At 41.0% G+C, this 17,102-nt stretch overlaps 1 protein-coding gene across 1 annotated transcript in view; it reads left to right on the top strand.

The window, feature by feature from the left end:
- Dpp10 (Dipeptidyl peptidase 10) overlaps nt 1–17,102 on the top strand; it is a 655,550-nt gene that overhangs the window by 52,216 nt on the left and 586,232 nt on the right. The window contains exons 3-4 of the mRNA XM_076823446.1: nt 7,395–7,547; nt 7,746–7,873. Coding sequence (XP_076679561.1) covers nt 7,395–7,547; nt 7,746–7,873 — 281 coding nt within the window. The remainder of the gene's footprint in view (nt 1–7,394; nt 7,548–7,745; nt 7,874–17,102) is intronic.

Raw genomic sequence — 17,102 nt, 5'->3', positions numbered from 1 at the left:
GGTACAGCGATGAGATAAGAATACCTATACAGCAGCAGGATTTATACACATTGCCGTGTAAAAGTTTCCTCTACCTGGAGGGGAAATTGAAGATAAATAAGTCAAACGATGCATTAACGGTGGCGTTGGGAAATAATTGCATGGCGTTCTTGTTCGATGAGATTCGATACGAGCTGAATGGCGTGGAGATTGATCGTAACAGAAACGTTGGAATAACTAGCACGCTTAAAAACTATGTATCGATGACATCTGATGAAGACAAAAATATGGAGAATGCTGGATGGGGTTTAAAACGACGCGATGGACCCATATTGAAAAATCATTTCAATTTTTGCCTCTCACTCAAATATTTGCTGGGATTTTGTGAGAACTACAAACGCATGATTATTAATGCGCGTCACGAATTGATTTTAATACGATGGCGCAACGATAACAATTCTCTAATAGGATCGCCGATGTTGGAGCCAGAAATTGAATTACTTAAAGTGCAATAGCGGATGCCTCACGTGACGCTAAACGATGTTACTAAGCTATCGCTGTTACATGCTCTGGAAAGTAGACAAAACCTGAGCATTTGTTTTCAATCGTGGGATCTGTACGAGTATCCTTTCTTACAGAGCACGACCAAGCATTCGTGGGCCGTGAAGGCATCTGCGCAGCTGGAGATGTTACTCGGTTCAACAACGGCAAAATGACCAATGTAAAACTTTTTCTCAACTCGGAATTTTACCCATACGATGACCTGAATTTGGACTTTAACAAGAATAAGCATGCCATCTTGTATCACATGTATACGCAATTCCATAAATCGCATTATGGACATGGTAGCAATGATGCATTATTCAACGTGGATGAATTTTTGCAAATTGGTCTCCTCGTGGTGATTGATTGCTCGCGACAAAATGAATCGATCAAGAATGGTACCGTAGACGTGCGCATAGAATTCAAGTGTAAAGAGAATGTGCCTGCAAATACTACGGCCTACTGTCTGATTCTGCACGATCGGGTGGTAGAATACAATCCGCTGATAAACGTGGTACGCAAAATCAATTAAATTGCCACGCTACTAGCCTGCCCTCTCCTGTGCCAAAACCATGCCAAAATTTCATCGTGAAAATCGAGATGCTTTACGAGAAAGACCGCATTCTCCAGTCTGTCTTGGAAGCGAACGGACCCCTAAATTGTATCGATAATGGTCGTACCAACATTCGTTGACCTGCAAGGGTTCATCGTCGATGGAATATTTGTCGCGAAGGAAGTGGCTGTCCTACGAAAGGGAACAATTCTCTCGCACTATACTTTTGTGAGTTCGATGCCGCAATATCTTCTTACAAAATCCGACATATCGAGCATCCGGTGGTTGGTGGCAAAACATCATGGACTACGTTGGGAAGATGGAGACGTTCCGTACAGTATGGCTAAACAGCTAATTATGAAAGCTGTAGCCGATGCGATCGACGAGCAAGATGACACATCCCATGTCGTATACGTTAAAGGGCTGCAGAAACGCGATTGGCTCGTGGATTTCCTCGATGAAAATACGAGAGCGGACGTGATCATCGAGACGCTGGACATTGACTACGAGGATATCAAATCCCTAAATAAGCTAAATGTAGTTAATACTCTACGATGTGGCAGACACGCAAAGCACTGTGCCATGCAAAATGTATTTAAAATATTCAATTGGTGGTCTAAACGCCAGAGGGAAATACACAAATAAAATATAATCAATTTTTAATGCATAGCTGTTTTTCTTCACCCTCCTCAACCACCAATCTCCTGCATGTACGCTAGATGAAGACGATAGTTGTAATTATTATGTAGAAGTAGTACGATTCATGATCAAAGCGGTACCATAAACGTACGATAGACGTTTGATAGACGTTCAGAGTGGTACGTTAGGCGTTGAAAGTGGTACGATAGACGTTTGATAGACAAATAGAGTGGTACGTTAGGCGTTGAAAGTGGTACGATAGACGTTGAAAGTGGTTCAATAGACGTTCGATACACGTTCAGAGTGTTACGATAGACGTTGAAAGTGGTCCAATTCACGTTTGATATACGTTCGGAGTGGTACGATATACGTTGAAGGTGGTACGTTATGCGTTGAAAGTGGTTCAATAGACGTCCAATACACGTTCGATACGCGATCAAAAGGGGTGTGACCTAGTCGAAGGATGTGTCCAAAGAAGAAGGGAGAAGAATTCGAAGAACATGATAAGTGCACTCTGAGGATGGTTAGTGCATAATTCGAATATGTATAGAAGGTGAGGATGGTCAGCGAAAATGCAGGTGGCCTGTGATGAAGATGGCGAAGAACAAAGGCATCCTACTTTGCAAAACTATGCAACTTTAGGCATGGGCCCACATGTGGGAGGTTGGATATGCAGCGAGACCAATTGTCTTAAAATCTTGGTCAACGTGCAGTCACTTTGACAGTTCTGTGAAACACTTTTTTCATTTTTGGTGTTAATTGAAATTGCTTTGAAGAAGATTGCTTTTGAAGGATATTATCAATCGTTCAACGCATGGAAATACAATCGATTAATACCGTAAGTTTCCATTATCATATTTTAGTGAATCGTTGTGTTAGTAAGTTTGAGAATTATAAGAAAAATCGGTTTCAGCTTATGTCATTGCCCATGAATTTGAAACGTCCGGCTACCGCTACGATCACCGCTGCTGCGGCAGTTATCCATTCATCCAGCCCGAAAGTGTATGTGGCCTGTCGAAATGTTGCGGTTCAAACCGAAGCAATTCGATGTGCAGAACTTTATGAGGCGGAAGCTAATCAGGATGGCGACATATTTTTAAAAGTTTTTACATAATGCGATAATCTAATACACGACTACTTCGAGGATGATGAGGAATATTGGATGCATCGATATGAGCAACAAACGTTTTTAGGCGATTTCGATGATGATGATAATGTACAAATATCTATACCTCGGAATAATCATGCGTATCATCCAAAGAGTGTGGCTTTGTGAAATGTCAAAGCGGAAAATATTGATTTTGATACCTACAGGGTGTCCCAAAAATGTCGGAGTTCCTTGAAAGGGGTGACTCAGGGGGTGATTTGAAACAACTTTTTCCGTAGCAAAAATATTGTCTAAAGCTTCGTTAACGAGATATTAACAAAAACCCCTGACCAATCAGAGCGCGCGCCTTCCGCCCCAGCTCCCGCGGTAGCTTTGGCTACGCGGTAGGCGGCTGCGCTTGTACTACGAACGTACGAACAAGGAAGTCGGCATGCATCGAAGGAAACCGCGTTACACAGTTTTTTTTTAAGCAGAATCTTAAATAATAATTGTTTGAAGTGAGAGGACAAGAAATACGTAAATTTCATTTTCAAATAAGTCATAAACGAAAAGGTAATGTAACAGAAAATGTACGACAAATGATCGTAATTCGTTATTGAGGTAAAAATCCGTAGTTTAATTACGGCCAACATAACTAAATTAAAAAATAATATTAGATGTATGAATAAAGTCTTTCCGATTGGATTTACATAATCAGTATAACGCAACCGAATTTCTAGCGCAGTGATATTCGTAAGCTACTAGAAAAATGGCAAAAGGTAATTAACAATAATGGAAATTATTTCGATGGTTGAGTTGTTTTCATACTTTTTAAATCAAACTGTTATTGAACCTTAAAATCGAACAGAATTTATTTCTACACCTAATAATCACTAATAAATTAAATAACACTCACGCCTACGAGCATTCCTTTCCTTCCTTTCCTTCCTTTTCGGAATCCTGTGTCACTAAGTAGGTCACTGTGCCGATTCTGGTCATCGGTGGACGAAAAGATTTATGGTAGGATTGCGCCCACTGCTTAGTTGAACGCAGGTATACGACACCACCCGAAAGGAAGGATCGCAACGTCAAGTGCGTCCGGGTTAATGTACCGAATATTCACTTCACTGCACGGCCACTATCACTGATCACTTATTTTACTTTTCATGGAACGTATTGTTCCTACGTTATAAAATTGGTGGCCCCGAAAGGGGCCGATTACTGTTAGTTGAGCAGTTGCTCGATGTGACCACCCTCAGCGTCTATGCTCGCCTTGCAGCATCATTGACTCCGTTGAGAATGATCTTGACGCCAAACGCCGAATCGTATCCTCGCGGGGGGTTTGGATGTGGGGGTATTCCCGTGCAAACACTCGCACAGTAGCACTTGCTTCCCCGTTGTTCCGGGCATACACCCAGAACATCGCGTAACATTCTTAAGCGGAGAACATTCCTGGGACGAGATTGCTAGCTGACTGACAGGATTTTTTCCAAACAACTTCCTCTACCCTCAAGTAGTTTTTCTCGTTCCATTATGGGTTAACTCCCACCAGAACAAGAGGCTGTAGGTAAAAAGAAGCCAGCACATTTTCGAAACACACGTGCTTTGCAGAAGTGCAACGAACGACCCATCCTACACTTTCTCATAAGTCCGCGTTCCGTCCTTTTACTGCCAATGTACCCGTTCCTTCGAGATAGTCAGCAGACACCACGTGTTTCGGTTCAAAAGGGCCCGAAGAGAAGAGAAACAGAAAGTCTTCGAGTTCCTATAAAGAAGAAAAGGCATACCAACCCTGTTTCCGTCTTCCAATATCCTGAGTTCTCGTTACCTACGATACGGAACCAGCTAAGTCATAAATTACCCAAAACAAATCGTTCTCTACTGCCGACTCGCAGGACAATACGGTCACAAACCGCGACTCTGGCGAAATGCTTTGGCCCATCAGCCTGATTAATTTTAAATACGTCTCGCGGAGAGACACAGGAAGAAAGGGGGTAACTCGTTTACTGCGTGTAGTCCCACCTGCTTCGTCCTTCCTTCCAATTAAAGGCAGGTCCCTTATCTCTCGAGTATAAGCACGCGCTCGAATTTCAAAACAAAAGCACGCGTTGACGTATTCCGTGCGAGAAAAGGTGGGCATGAAGTCCGATTGGTCGTAACCTAAAAAAATCCTCCCTGCATCCCTCCCAAACGGCCACTGTTTTGAAGAGGCCCTCTTCGCAGCAAATATCCCCTCCCTGAAGCCCACCTTCTCTCGCACGGAATACGTCAACGCGTGGTTTGTTTGGTAATTTTAGCACGTGCGTATACTCGAGAGATAAGGGATCGGTCTTTAATTTGAAGGAAACACGAAGCAGGCGGGACTATACGCAGTAAACGAGTTACCCCCTTTCTTCCTGTGTCTCTCCGCGAGACGTATTTAAAATTAATCAGGCTGGTCGGCCAAAGCATTTCGCCAGGGTCGCGGTTTATGACCGTATTGTCCTGCGAGTCGGCGGTAGAGAACGACTTGCTTTGGGTAATTTATGGCTTATCTGGTTCCGCCTCGTAGTAGACGTGAACTCAGGGTATCGGAAAACGGAAACAGAAATGGTATGCCTTTTCTCCTTTATAGCAACTCAAAGACTTTCTGTTTCTCTTTTCTTCGGGCCCTTTCGAACCGAAACACGTGGTGTCTGCTGACTATCTCGAAGAAACGGGTACATTGGCAGTAAAAGGACGGAGCGCGGGCTTTTGTGAAAGTGTAGGATGGGTCGTTCGTTGCATTTCTGCAAAGCACGTGTGTTTCGAAAACGTGCTGGCTTCTTTTTACCTACAGCCTCTTTGTCTGGTGGGAGTTAACCCATAATGGAACGAGAGAAACTACTTGAGGGTGGAGGAAGTTGCTTGGACAAAATCCTGTCAGTCAGCTGGCAATCTCGTCCCAGAAATGTTCACCGCTCAAGAATATTACGCGATGTTCTGGGTATACGCCGGGAACACCGGAAACGCAAGTGCTACTGTGCGAGCATTTGCATGCGAATACCCGCACATCCAAACCCCCAGCGAGGGTACGATTCGGCGTTTGGCGTCAAGATTATTCTCAACGGAGTCAATGATGCCGCAAGGCGTGCATAGACGCTGGGGTGGTCACATCGAGCAACTGCTCAACTAAGAGTAATCGGCCCCTTTCGGGGTCACCAATTTTATAATGTAGGAATAACACGTTCCATGAAAAGTATATTAAATGATGAGTGTTAGTTGCTGTGCACTGAAGTGAATATTCGGTACATTAACCCGGACGCACTTGACGTTGCGTTTGCAGTATTTGTCGCGGAAATGATAAAATTAGTAATCAATGTTGGTTTTTTATTGTTATCCACCATTTTTAGCAACTATTCGTTAGTATAACATTCTATACGGTATAATGCAACTTTCTAGACTTATAAACTATAAAGTTATAGCTTTAGGATTTCAAGAAACAACGTTTTTCTTTCGTATGATCCCTATTTTACTAGTTTTTGCCGAGTTTGGGCGGCCATATTGGATCCGCCATCTTCTTTTTCAAAAAACGTGCAACGGATTCGTAATCAGCGATACCTAATACCCCAGTGTACCAAGTTTCGTTGATATTCATTTCGATTTGGCGTGGAAATCGATTTTTGTTCCCGGCTATGTCATTTTCTCCCACTGTGCGCCGCCACCGCGCTTCCACCGAACGCGCTACTGTCACGTGGAGAAACCGTCAGGATGTTTATAATGGTACAAAGACCAAGGTCAGTGTATGACTATTGAGTCTATTTGTTATTTAACGAGCTCCAGTGACTTGTGCAGAAATACCAGAGTGGTTCGGAATGATAAGTTCCGCTAAACTTATAGGTATTGTTAATAATTATAGACGCTAAGTTCGAGTACTAAATAACGAGCTCCGCAGAGGCAAGGGTTAGGAACAAGAACTAACAGCGAGACGAGGTCTAATATGGTTGAAACAAGACTGAACCTTTATTGGATGGCGCATGGCCCTTTTATAGTACATGAGTGGAGGGGTGACCTAGTTTAGGACACATGCGTCGTGCGTGGTTCTTCCTAATCGCTGAGGTTTCCTGAAAGTGCACATGTTGCCTCTATGGTGCGTTGGTGACCTAGATCTTGACAGGATACTTTATGGCTCTTCTTGGGCGTTACACTACGACGAGCATTTGTAGTTCCGCCACCAAACGCCCGTGCATCGACTTTATACAATAAGGAAGAAAGCAACGTTATTAAGGTTTAAACCCACTCTCATTCGTTCGACGGACCCTGACACCCAACTAATTCGGCAACATCTCCCTTCTCCATCCCACCGACAACGACCTCGCATCGGACACGGTCACAACGTTATAGAGGAAACTCATTAATCTCAAATTTTCGTACCTGTTATTCAGCAGAAGTGTTGTTTAATAGTGTTTTAAACGAATTCTTTATTTTTATTTTCTATTTTAATTTATTTGTATAGTTCGCGGATGTGTTGTTATGTAATAAGCTTTCATACACTGCTTGGACTACAAAATACAAGTATGTCACTACAAATGTTAGTGGCTAAGATGTTTTAACATAAAATGAATCAATTTTCAGGTGCTTTCTGGAGAATTAGCCCCGCTTCTTTTCAACGGATCATGGGCAAGCGAACAGCACATTTGCTATCGAGATGTTTGGGGTGGAATTTCGCTGTTGCTTATTTCGCAAGGAAATTTTACCTCCCGGAGTTTAATGTCTAACGAAACTTTTGTAAGTTTATGCTAATTGTTTGTACACTTTAATATTATAATTGGCAATAATTAAAAGAACGTGAAACAAGTTCTTCAACGGAGATGTGCATGATTTTAATATATACGTTTACAAAAATTATAATTATTAGCAAACATTTGTGTATTTATACTTAGGTTTTTTAGCATAACATAGCATTAAGAATTTTTTTGCACACAGAGGAGACTGAATCCTGCCAAGTTCTCGTTGTCACCGGATCGTAAATATTTGCTTCTTGTACATAATGTGAAGAAACTGTTCCGATACTCGTATTTAGCGCAGTATACAATTTACGACGTAAACACACGGTTAGTAAACATACTTTACAATGTAAGTTTAATTCAGTATACTTATCATAAATGATGCTCAACAGTACAGTAGAGTTCCGATAACGCGCAACTATAAATAACCGAATCTCTTAAAACAAATGGAATTTCCAAACCAAATCATTACGACACAAATTCAATTCACTATGTGCCTGAGAGACGTGGAGAATCAAACAATATTTGACACATATTCTACAACACTTCAAAAACATAGGAAATAGCGTGGTAGCCTAGTGCTTCGTAACGTTATGGGTTCAGGTAAAATTCCGTTGACCTACACTTTTTTTCTTCTAATTCTATTGCAGCTCAAATACAAATTAATACGTCCCAAACATTTCGTTGGCATTTGAATAGATTTTTTTTTAACATTTGTAAAGATGAAACGAAGTTATTCAACCAATACTTTTCACGATCTTTAGAAATTACAATATTAGTACTTGTTACATTGTAAGCAATTACCTGGAGAAGAGCATCAGGAGTACTTGGTTTAAATTGGTAAATGCTCTTTGTAGAACTACAGTAATCTTTCACTATGGACTCACTTTGGCCCCTGCGCTAAGTGCTCGTCTCTCTGCTCACTATTCCTTGGAGAATTCGGGTGAGTGGTCGCGCACAGTGGGACGAATCGTAGATATTTCTGGACATGGCTGCATCTTTGTTAAAAAACATCCTACTTCGATGAACGATGAGGTTTAACTTATCCTAAATGCAAATTATCATACTTTCCGATAGTGTACATACAAATTACAAAAAAATTGTTTTCACTCTTTAGCATTTGACAAAATTAACAAAGTTTTGCAGTTTGGCACACTCCTCTTTGAGGGCGGATTTTACCCTCTGGACACCCATTTCAATAAAATTGATTTAAAGAGTCGAACAGTAGAAAGTCCAAATTTTAAAACGGTTTTCGTTTCATCAACTTTTGCTGAATTTTTGCGAAGTTATGGGATTTTGAAAATAGAGCAAATTTTAAAATATGTTTATCCGGTTTTCGGTGTAAATACCCCACTGTGCGTCGAGTAGAATATATTAAAAACTATTATTCAGGAGATGAACTATTATTTTTTGTAAATATGAATATGAGAAAGGAAGGTAAAACAGACAGTGGGATGAATGTATAAATTGCTGAACATTCAAACTTCTCGTGACTTCTCATATTTTTATCAAACTTGGCATAAATATTACATACATAACAATCTATTTTCTCCTTGTCATTTTTATTGATTTTGAACTACTGCCAATGATAAGCACTTGTAGTGATAATAAATTAAGAAAAGTTACATACAGAAATATTTTCAAAATGTTTCCGATCTATCGATTCTTCTGTACTCCTCCCTTCATTTGTGTTCTCCTCATGTAACAATATCGTTTCCGGATCCATGGGCTCATGTATAATTTTATTAAGTTTAAAGGGTCTAATGAAATTAAAATATTGTTCAGGACGTCTTCGTTTGTATAAATCCAATGTGATTTGCGGGATCTTGATTTTCTTGGATTTTTAAAATTTTTATTTTTCGTTTCCTGTGCTTCCTCCAATAATTGTTGACCCTGGCTGTAATCATAATGTAGCAGCATCCCTTGAGTGTTTGGTTAACAACCTAAGTCTTTGTAGTCTAATTAGTCCAGAAAAATCAAGTATGCGGTCAGTCTGGATCTTATCTTCACTTGTTTTTCTCTAATGATAATGGTTCCAATTTCGGTTCAATATCAAAACTCCACAGCACAATATTACACATGCAATTTAGCACACACCAGAATAGTGCACATACATTTTAGAACACATGCGATTTATAGTGCACATACAATTTAGGGCACATGCGATTTAGGACGCATACAATTTAGGACACATACAATTTAGGACACATGCGATTAAAACACAGAATATAGTGCACGTACAATTTAAAACACATGCAATTTAATGCACATTTTTTTGTGTGCACATCAGGATAGCACACAGCAAGATTTCACGGACAACCATCTTCTCGTCGTCGTCGACTGTTTCACCGCCGATGGTATTAGTATTGGTTGGGGCTAGATTAGGGCGAGGGGCGCGCGTCCGCTCGCTTGCGCGTAAAGCCGCGTATTCACCTGCGCATTCGCCCCGAATGTGCATTCGGCGCGCACCGATTTTTTGCTCGTCCGGTATTCGGCGCGTGTTCGGGGCGCGGCGCGCATTCAGGCCGATCCGCATGTTGGCGGTCCATCAAAGCGCGCATTGGGGTCCGAACAATACCATGAAATGGACGCCGCAAATTTCACTCAACCCCGAACGTGCGCCGAATGCGCGCCGAACGCGCGCTGAGCTCCGAACGGGCAAAAAATCGGTGCGCGCCGAATGCACATTCGGGGCAAATGCGCAGGTGAATACGCGGCTTAAAGCATGGTAGCGAACCGATGTGACTTTGGGGATGTTCAAAATGAGACTGCGGTTACAAGTATCGCGCGATGGGGTCAATATCGCTATTGTTGTCAAAGTCATTATTCTGAAAATTTCCCTTTAAACTTTTTGGTGGTCGGCTTTGGTTTACGAGATATTCGCAGAAAACATTGTAGGAGTTTCAAATTATTTCCTGTAGATATAATAAACTATCACAGTAATCAGCGTTGAATTTCTTGGGACAAACTTAACGATGTAAAACGTAAAACTACCAACCATGCGGTGGTAGGAAGGTAACGCAGAACTACTGAGAAAGTCGCAGAAAAGAGAGCGTGATTGTGGGAGCGTGGATGGTTAATCACTGTTAACACAATTCGCGTTCTTAATAACGGTTTCCTTTAATAGTTGAACAAGCACGTGTTACGCGTTCGACGGATGATAATTGAAAAAATTGGGATCGCGCTGTTCGTGTGGGCTCGCTCACGCGCTCGGACGCTGTCGGGCGCTATCGGGCGCTCTCGGCGGATCGCTCGCTCAGGGACGCGAAGACGCTTGTCTAAAAGGGCGAGGCCCTACAACATAACTTAACATTAGAATTACCGAGTTTTACACATACGCACATCGGTTCGTTACCATGCGTTACGCCCCCCCCCCCCCCGCCCTAATCTAGCCCCAACCAATACTAATACAGCCAGCTGTGAAATAATCCACGGCGACGAGAAGGTGGTTGTGCGTGAAATCTTGCTGTGCACTATCCTGATGTGCATTAAATTGCATGTGTAATATTGTACTGCGTAGTTTTGATATGGAACCTCAATTTCGACTTGTCCAATGAACCGTTACTTTAGTCATGAGTTTTCACATGTATTCAGAATTGTATTCATTTTCAGCTAATAATGTAACTTACAGATCCGATTTCATGAGGGGTAATTACTCTGGAGTGCGCAACTACTTTAACTGCATCATGTGGGACGATATTCTGACGAATGTCAATCCTGATGACGCAGTTCGGGTATTTCATTAGCATTTGATTTATGCTGCAGACCTTTTCATACCCAAACACAGCGCAGTGTTCTACATTTCCTAAGTGATTTTTGCCTAGGCTTATTAAGCTTGTGCGCCAGAAGAAAAGTGCACACCCTCTTTATAAACACTCTAATCTGTACGAGGATTACCTCTTGTCTTCTAGACTCCGCTCTGAATGTAAAGCTTTGGTTAAGGATTGTTTCACTCTATACGTACGCAATACCTGCCTAGCGATATGTATCTAAAGGATGTTGGAGCGAACAATGCCCAATCGATTGCTAATCTGTTTGCATCATATTTCGGATCTGTTTATGGTTCTCAGTCGGTAGTTTCCTCCCATTTCACCTTTACCCACTGTATCACATTCCGTGCATTAATATTAATGTCGGAGATATTTTCCGTAAACATAATAATCTGCATACTTTGAAGAGCCTGGGAATTGACGGGATCCCTCCAATTTTCTTCAAATCTTGCAGTTTCATTTTATCACGGGTGTTATACCTCATTTTTAACGCCTCATTATCCAGTGGTATATTTCGAAATGCCAAGAAGGCTAGTTCAATTACACCTATATTTAAATCTGGTGATCCGGCTGATGTGATGAACTATAAACCGATCTGCATTATCGACGTTGTATACAAGTTATTCGAGAGCTTAATTATAGACATCCGTAAGCCTTCAGTTACGAGTTTGATATGTATTAAACAATGCGATTTTATGCCAGCATTATCTACTGTTACAAACCTCTCTGCTTTCTGTTGCTTTGTATCGAGTGGGTTTGACCGCAACATACAAGTGGACACTGTATATACTGATTTCAAGAAGGCCATATCTCGACTCTGTATCTCATAGTATTCTTATATCGAAGGATGTCTTCTTTAAGTTTATGCGATCCAATGTTCGTGGTTTGCGAGCTATCTGCGCGATCGTAAACAGATTGTTTGTGTAGTCAGTCGGCATTCATACCTAGTCGACATCAAATCAGGTGTTCCGCAAGGGACCCATCTGGGCCCTTTATTCTTTATCCTATTTATCAATAACATTGCTAGAGTATTTCGATATAGTAAATTTCATGTAAGGATGACTGTAGGTACTGTATTGCAGAGTGATCTCAGCAGCCTGGAACAGTGGTGCAGATTCAATTGTATGGAACTCAATTACAAAGAAATACATCACTCTCTCAGATCTCGGAGATTTGCGATTTCGGGGTCCACTATACACCACTCCTGAATTCCTCCACCCGTTATGAGCGAGGCGTTAGTAACACGTGTTTTTACACTAGATTCTCACTATTTTAGATTTTGTTAAGCGTTGTGCGGTATATTTCTTAAGCCCTTGCACTATTAAACTACTATACTGCTCACTTGTTAGACCGCGTTTGGAGAATGTATCCTACCTTTAACCCTCCGACTACGAGACTTCGAAGGCCGATGCCAAAGTTAATTTGGACTCACACCGATATTTCACTAATACATAGGTAGTCACGGCTGCTCGAGCTCGAGAGTCGAGACCCTCACCGATATTACTACTAACACAGTGACGGTCGCTCGAGGTCGAGACCCTCATCGATATGTATTACTACTAACGCAATGACGGTCGCTCGACTCAAGCAGTCCGTTTCGGATTAGGTTCGTATTTGCGTTATACGTATAAGAAAGAATAATCTTGTGAATTATGAAAGAAATATTTATTATTTATTTATTTCTCTTGCACAGGTAAGATCCATTTAATGACAAAAATAGGAGTAAATAATACATAGTAGAGACAAGCATTACAACTAACAATAAGAACGAAACAGAGTACAGAAACATGATTATATATTATATGTTTACATTAAAAAACATTATACATTTACATTACAAAACATTAGATATTTACATTACAGGCTTCACATATAATTGTCCTTGTTTCTTTCAAATGATTGGTTCATACATATCTATTACACTGAGTACATACAGTTGGATATTTGTTATTACTTTCTACACATAAACAACATCTAGCACGCTTTTGCCTTCATAACTTCGGTTTTTTTTTATACAATTTTCCTCCCCGTTGCTTCAATTGCACTTATCAGAGGCTTATGTAGCCCTGATTCATTATTTTCGAATTCCGAGGTTCTTCGGTCTATGTTTTTATCGGTTAAATTTTTGGCTAGCTGTTCTAAAAATAATTTTCTCATAACTTTTATTCTAGACGTAGCTTCCCATGTCGGATTTTTTGTCTGCGCTATAACGAAAGCGTTATATGCAGCAATGTCTAGATGATGTAAAAACAGGGACAAAGGCCAGCGGCGGGTACACCGTCGAAAAGAATATTCTCTGGTGAGCTTATCCAGAACATCTACACCACTTTTTGTCGAATTATAGTATTTAATTATTTCCGGCTTGAATTTCTCAGTTTCTGACGATATTTCATCTTTATGATGCAATGTCGAAAGTAAAACAACACACTTTCGTGGTTTTATTATATACGAAACTAATGTTAATTTAGGTGTAAATAAAAATTGAGACGAACATTGAGGCCGCTTTTGTATATTTACAAGACTTTCGGTAAGTCGTGTCTATTTTTTCTAACGGTTCCGACTAAAAATATTTTATTATCTAATAATTCTTCGGCTAACGTTATATGCGTAAAGAAATTGTCCATTGTAACACACCGTTCGGAATTTTTCCATATATCGGTTAATTGTTTCACTACACGTTGTCCTTGCTGCTTTTCTGGGCCGTTTCCGCGTTTCCCCAGGTAGACATCCATATTGCAACAGTAAAACGTCGTAGAGTCGCAAAGCGTCCATATTTTTATTCCGTATTTGCTGGGTTTGCTGGGTATGTGTACACGTTGAAAGCTCAACGGCCGCGAAACGTAACCAGCTGCTCGTCGACGCACCCAACGTCCGTTGCGTGGTACGAATTCTGATAATTATCTGCAAAAATATTTGTTACATCCCTTAGTGGTACAGTATTTTCTCGTTAGCGGCTGGCTGGTCGGGACCGGCGTTGAATCGGTATCGTGAACAGAGCCCTAATTCCGAGTGTTCGTTTCTCGCTTCTTTCTGGCCGGAGGAGGGATGAACTTCTAATATTTTCTATTTTATGTACATATTGTTGCTTGGTTGCTGATATACAATTGTACGAAGGTCGTCGAGATTGGCCTTCCTTTCATTTAGGAAATTTGACATAGTTGTTACAAATATGTACATAAAATAGAAAATATTAGAATTTCATTTTTCAAAAGTATAAATGATTTATTTAGTCTAAGGCGCGTTATATATGTACTTTATTTGGCTATGTACAGCAACTGTTTTAAACTACGAATAAAAGTTCAGAGTAAGGTCATCAACAAACTCAAATAAATGTATTATAATAAAGGGCGCAATTTAACAAGTTCGCCTAGAGCGCAAAAAAGATTTGAGACGGGCCTGCGTCAAGATTTTGCGAAGAGGTTATCGTGCCCACGGTAAGCGCTTGCGATCATCGCGCACGCTCGTCGCGCACGCAGTGTTCCATCTTGCTCCCCCCTCCGGCCAGAAAGAAGCGAGAAATGAACACTCGGAATTAGGGCTCTGTTCACGATACCGACTCAACGCCGGTCCCGACCAGCGAGCCGCTAACAAGGAAATACTGTACTTGGCATCGAGGGCTACCGCGTCTCTAGATAACATGGATACAGGTTTACAAATATTTCTGCATGTTTCGCCTTGTGGGACAAAAGTGGGCTCAGAGCGTGGCGGAAATTTCAATTATCTTTTACAACGGGTGATTTAAAATTTTTCGAAGCGAATTTCTTCATTCTTTTACGGTAGACTAATGCTTGTTTTCGAAGCGTTCGTCGGGAAGCATTTGTGTACCTGATGTCGAACACGGACAATCGACACCGTGTCGATTTTTGCAGGGGTTTCAACTTTCTTCGCACTGAGTTAATCCGTTGATTGCTCTGTCACCGGGTGCTACGTAGGGAACTGAGACCGGCACGTACCGTGGTCCACAACCGGCTCGCGGGATCATACGGTCATAAACCGTGACCCTGGCAAGACGCTCTGACATATCAACGTGATGAATTTTTCACAGCGAAGTGAAAATTCATTCGTTGTTTACGATCGGTAATTTCATACCTGTTTCCCCAGGAACGTTTCGCCAATATCCGTTTGCCACATTTCTAACGGGCAATCAAGCACGTGGTGGGGTCTTTAAGAATTTTAGGCATTCTTTAGCCTAAGTTAATCTTTATATTGCTCTGTCGGTGGATGATACATATCTATAATGACTTCGGACCCGCACGTAGGTACTGTTGTCAACCGCCGCGCCGCATCCACTCGCGAGACAATATCGTCATAAACCGCGACCCTGGCGAAACATCAGCCTGCTTAATATTTTGGAACAATATGTGGTAAGTATTTTCCTCCCCCACTTCGTCAACAGGGAGAGGGTTCCTCCTCCGCCGGCGAATTCTCAAAGAACGGTGTTTCCAAAATGTTAGTTTCATAATTATATCAAAACAACAATTACTTTCATATCATTTTCTCTTCTTTATACAATAAAGCGAAAAATATAAAATAACTGAAAGCAGAAACCTTGCAGGTACGAGGTATGAGATTATTACCTTTGAAACGGCAACTTTCCCCCGCTGCACCGTAATATCTCGTCCCTATGGCACACGTTCTGTTGCACCGAATACGTCAGCGCGTGCTTTTCTTTTGATATTCCAACGTGTGTTTATATTCGAGAGATAAGAGAGATCGGTCTCGAATTTGTCAGGAGGACAAAGCAGGCGGCATCACGTGCAGTCAGCGGACCACCCCTTTTCTTCCTGTGGCTCTCCGCGAGGCGTACTGGTCTTTCTGCAGAATAATTTCGTTTCCTATCCCATTGCCAGGCAAACATTCTTCGATCTAACATAATAACATCTTTTTCTTTTGGTAATTGTGCGGACCATAAAATTAATTTTCGTCACGGTCAACGTTCCCGATCATACTTATTATTCTTTTAAACTGTAGCGAAACACGGTTTATTGCCTGCCGAACGTAGAGGAATTAGCTTGTAGCAATTGGGGATTAAGCCTATAAATTGTTCCGTTGTTCTGCAAGTTACTTGGCAGATGTTTCCTAATTATTTTATATCGTGTAGGGGACCAAAGGTCTAGTGTCATAAAGCTATAGTAAACCGTACCCGCTAACAATCCGTTTAGGGCATCACTCATCACTCTACATCATGGAACTTCACGCGCGTGTCGATACGAACACTGCACTTTCCATGGCATATTTATCAAATTCTTTTAGTTTTATTGGAATTATTGACGTCAATTCACGACGAATTGATGTTATTTTCTTAAATTACGTCAAACTTGTATATTAACACCTTTTGTATCAATTTTCTTAATAATATTCGGCATTTTTAAATGCGAAATACAGGATGTTGCATTTTTTCCTTATTTCTTGGGATTCACCCCCACTGTGCGACACTGAATACACGTATTTAATCCATTACTGCCAAATATTCGTACATACTTTTTCCGCAGTAGCAAGGACAAGATTATGTTGATTATAAAACAAACAAAAAATTTGTTCGGAAGTTCCCGGAAGGCAACTAAAAAGTCGATGATTGCTGACAATTTTTCAATCGATACCATTCATTTGGGGTTCCAAATTTTTTTTTCTTTTATATCACCAATAATTAAAAGACTAGATTTAAAACTCTGCACGAAAAATACATACAAACACAGACACATGTTTACACACAGATCAGAAGTAAACGTCATGATATTTTTACCTTTTTTAGGTGCTCATATTAGTAGTTTACTGGTAACATAAAA

Source organism: Andrena cerasifolii, chromosome 11, assembly GCF_050908995.1.
Source record: "Andrena cerasifolii isolate SP2316 chromosome 11, iyAndCera1_principal, whole genome shotgun sequence".
NCBI classification, from domain to species: domain Eukaryota; kingdom Metazoa; phylum Arthropoda; class Insecta; order Hymenoptera; family Andrenidae; genus Andrena; species Andrena cerasifolii.
Note: the sequence above shows the minus strand (reverse complement) of the source record. Positions and strands in the feature narration are given on the sequence as shown.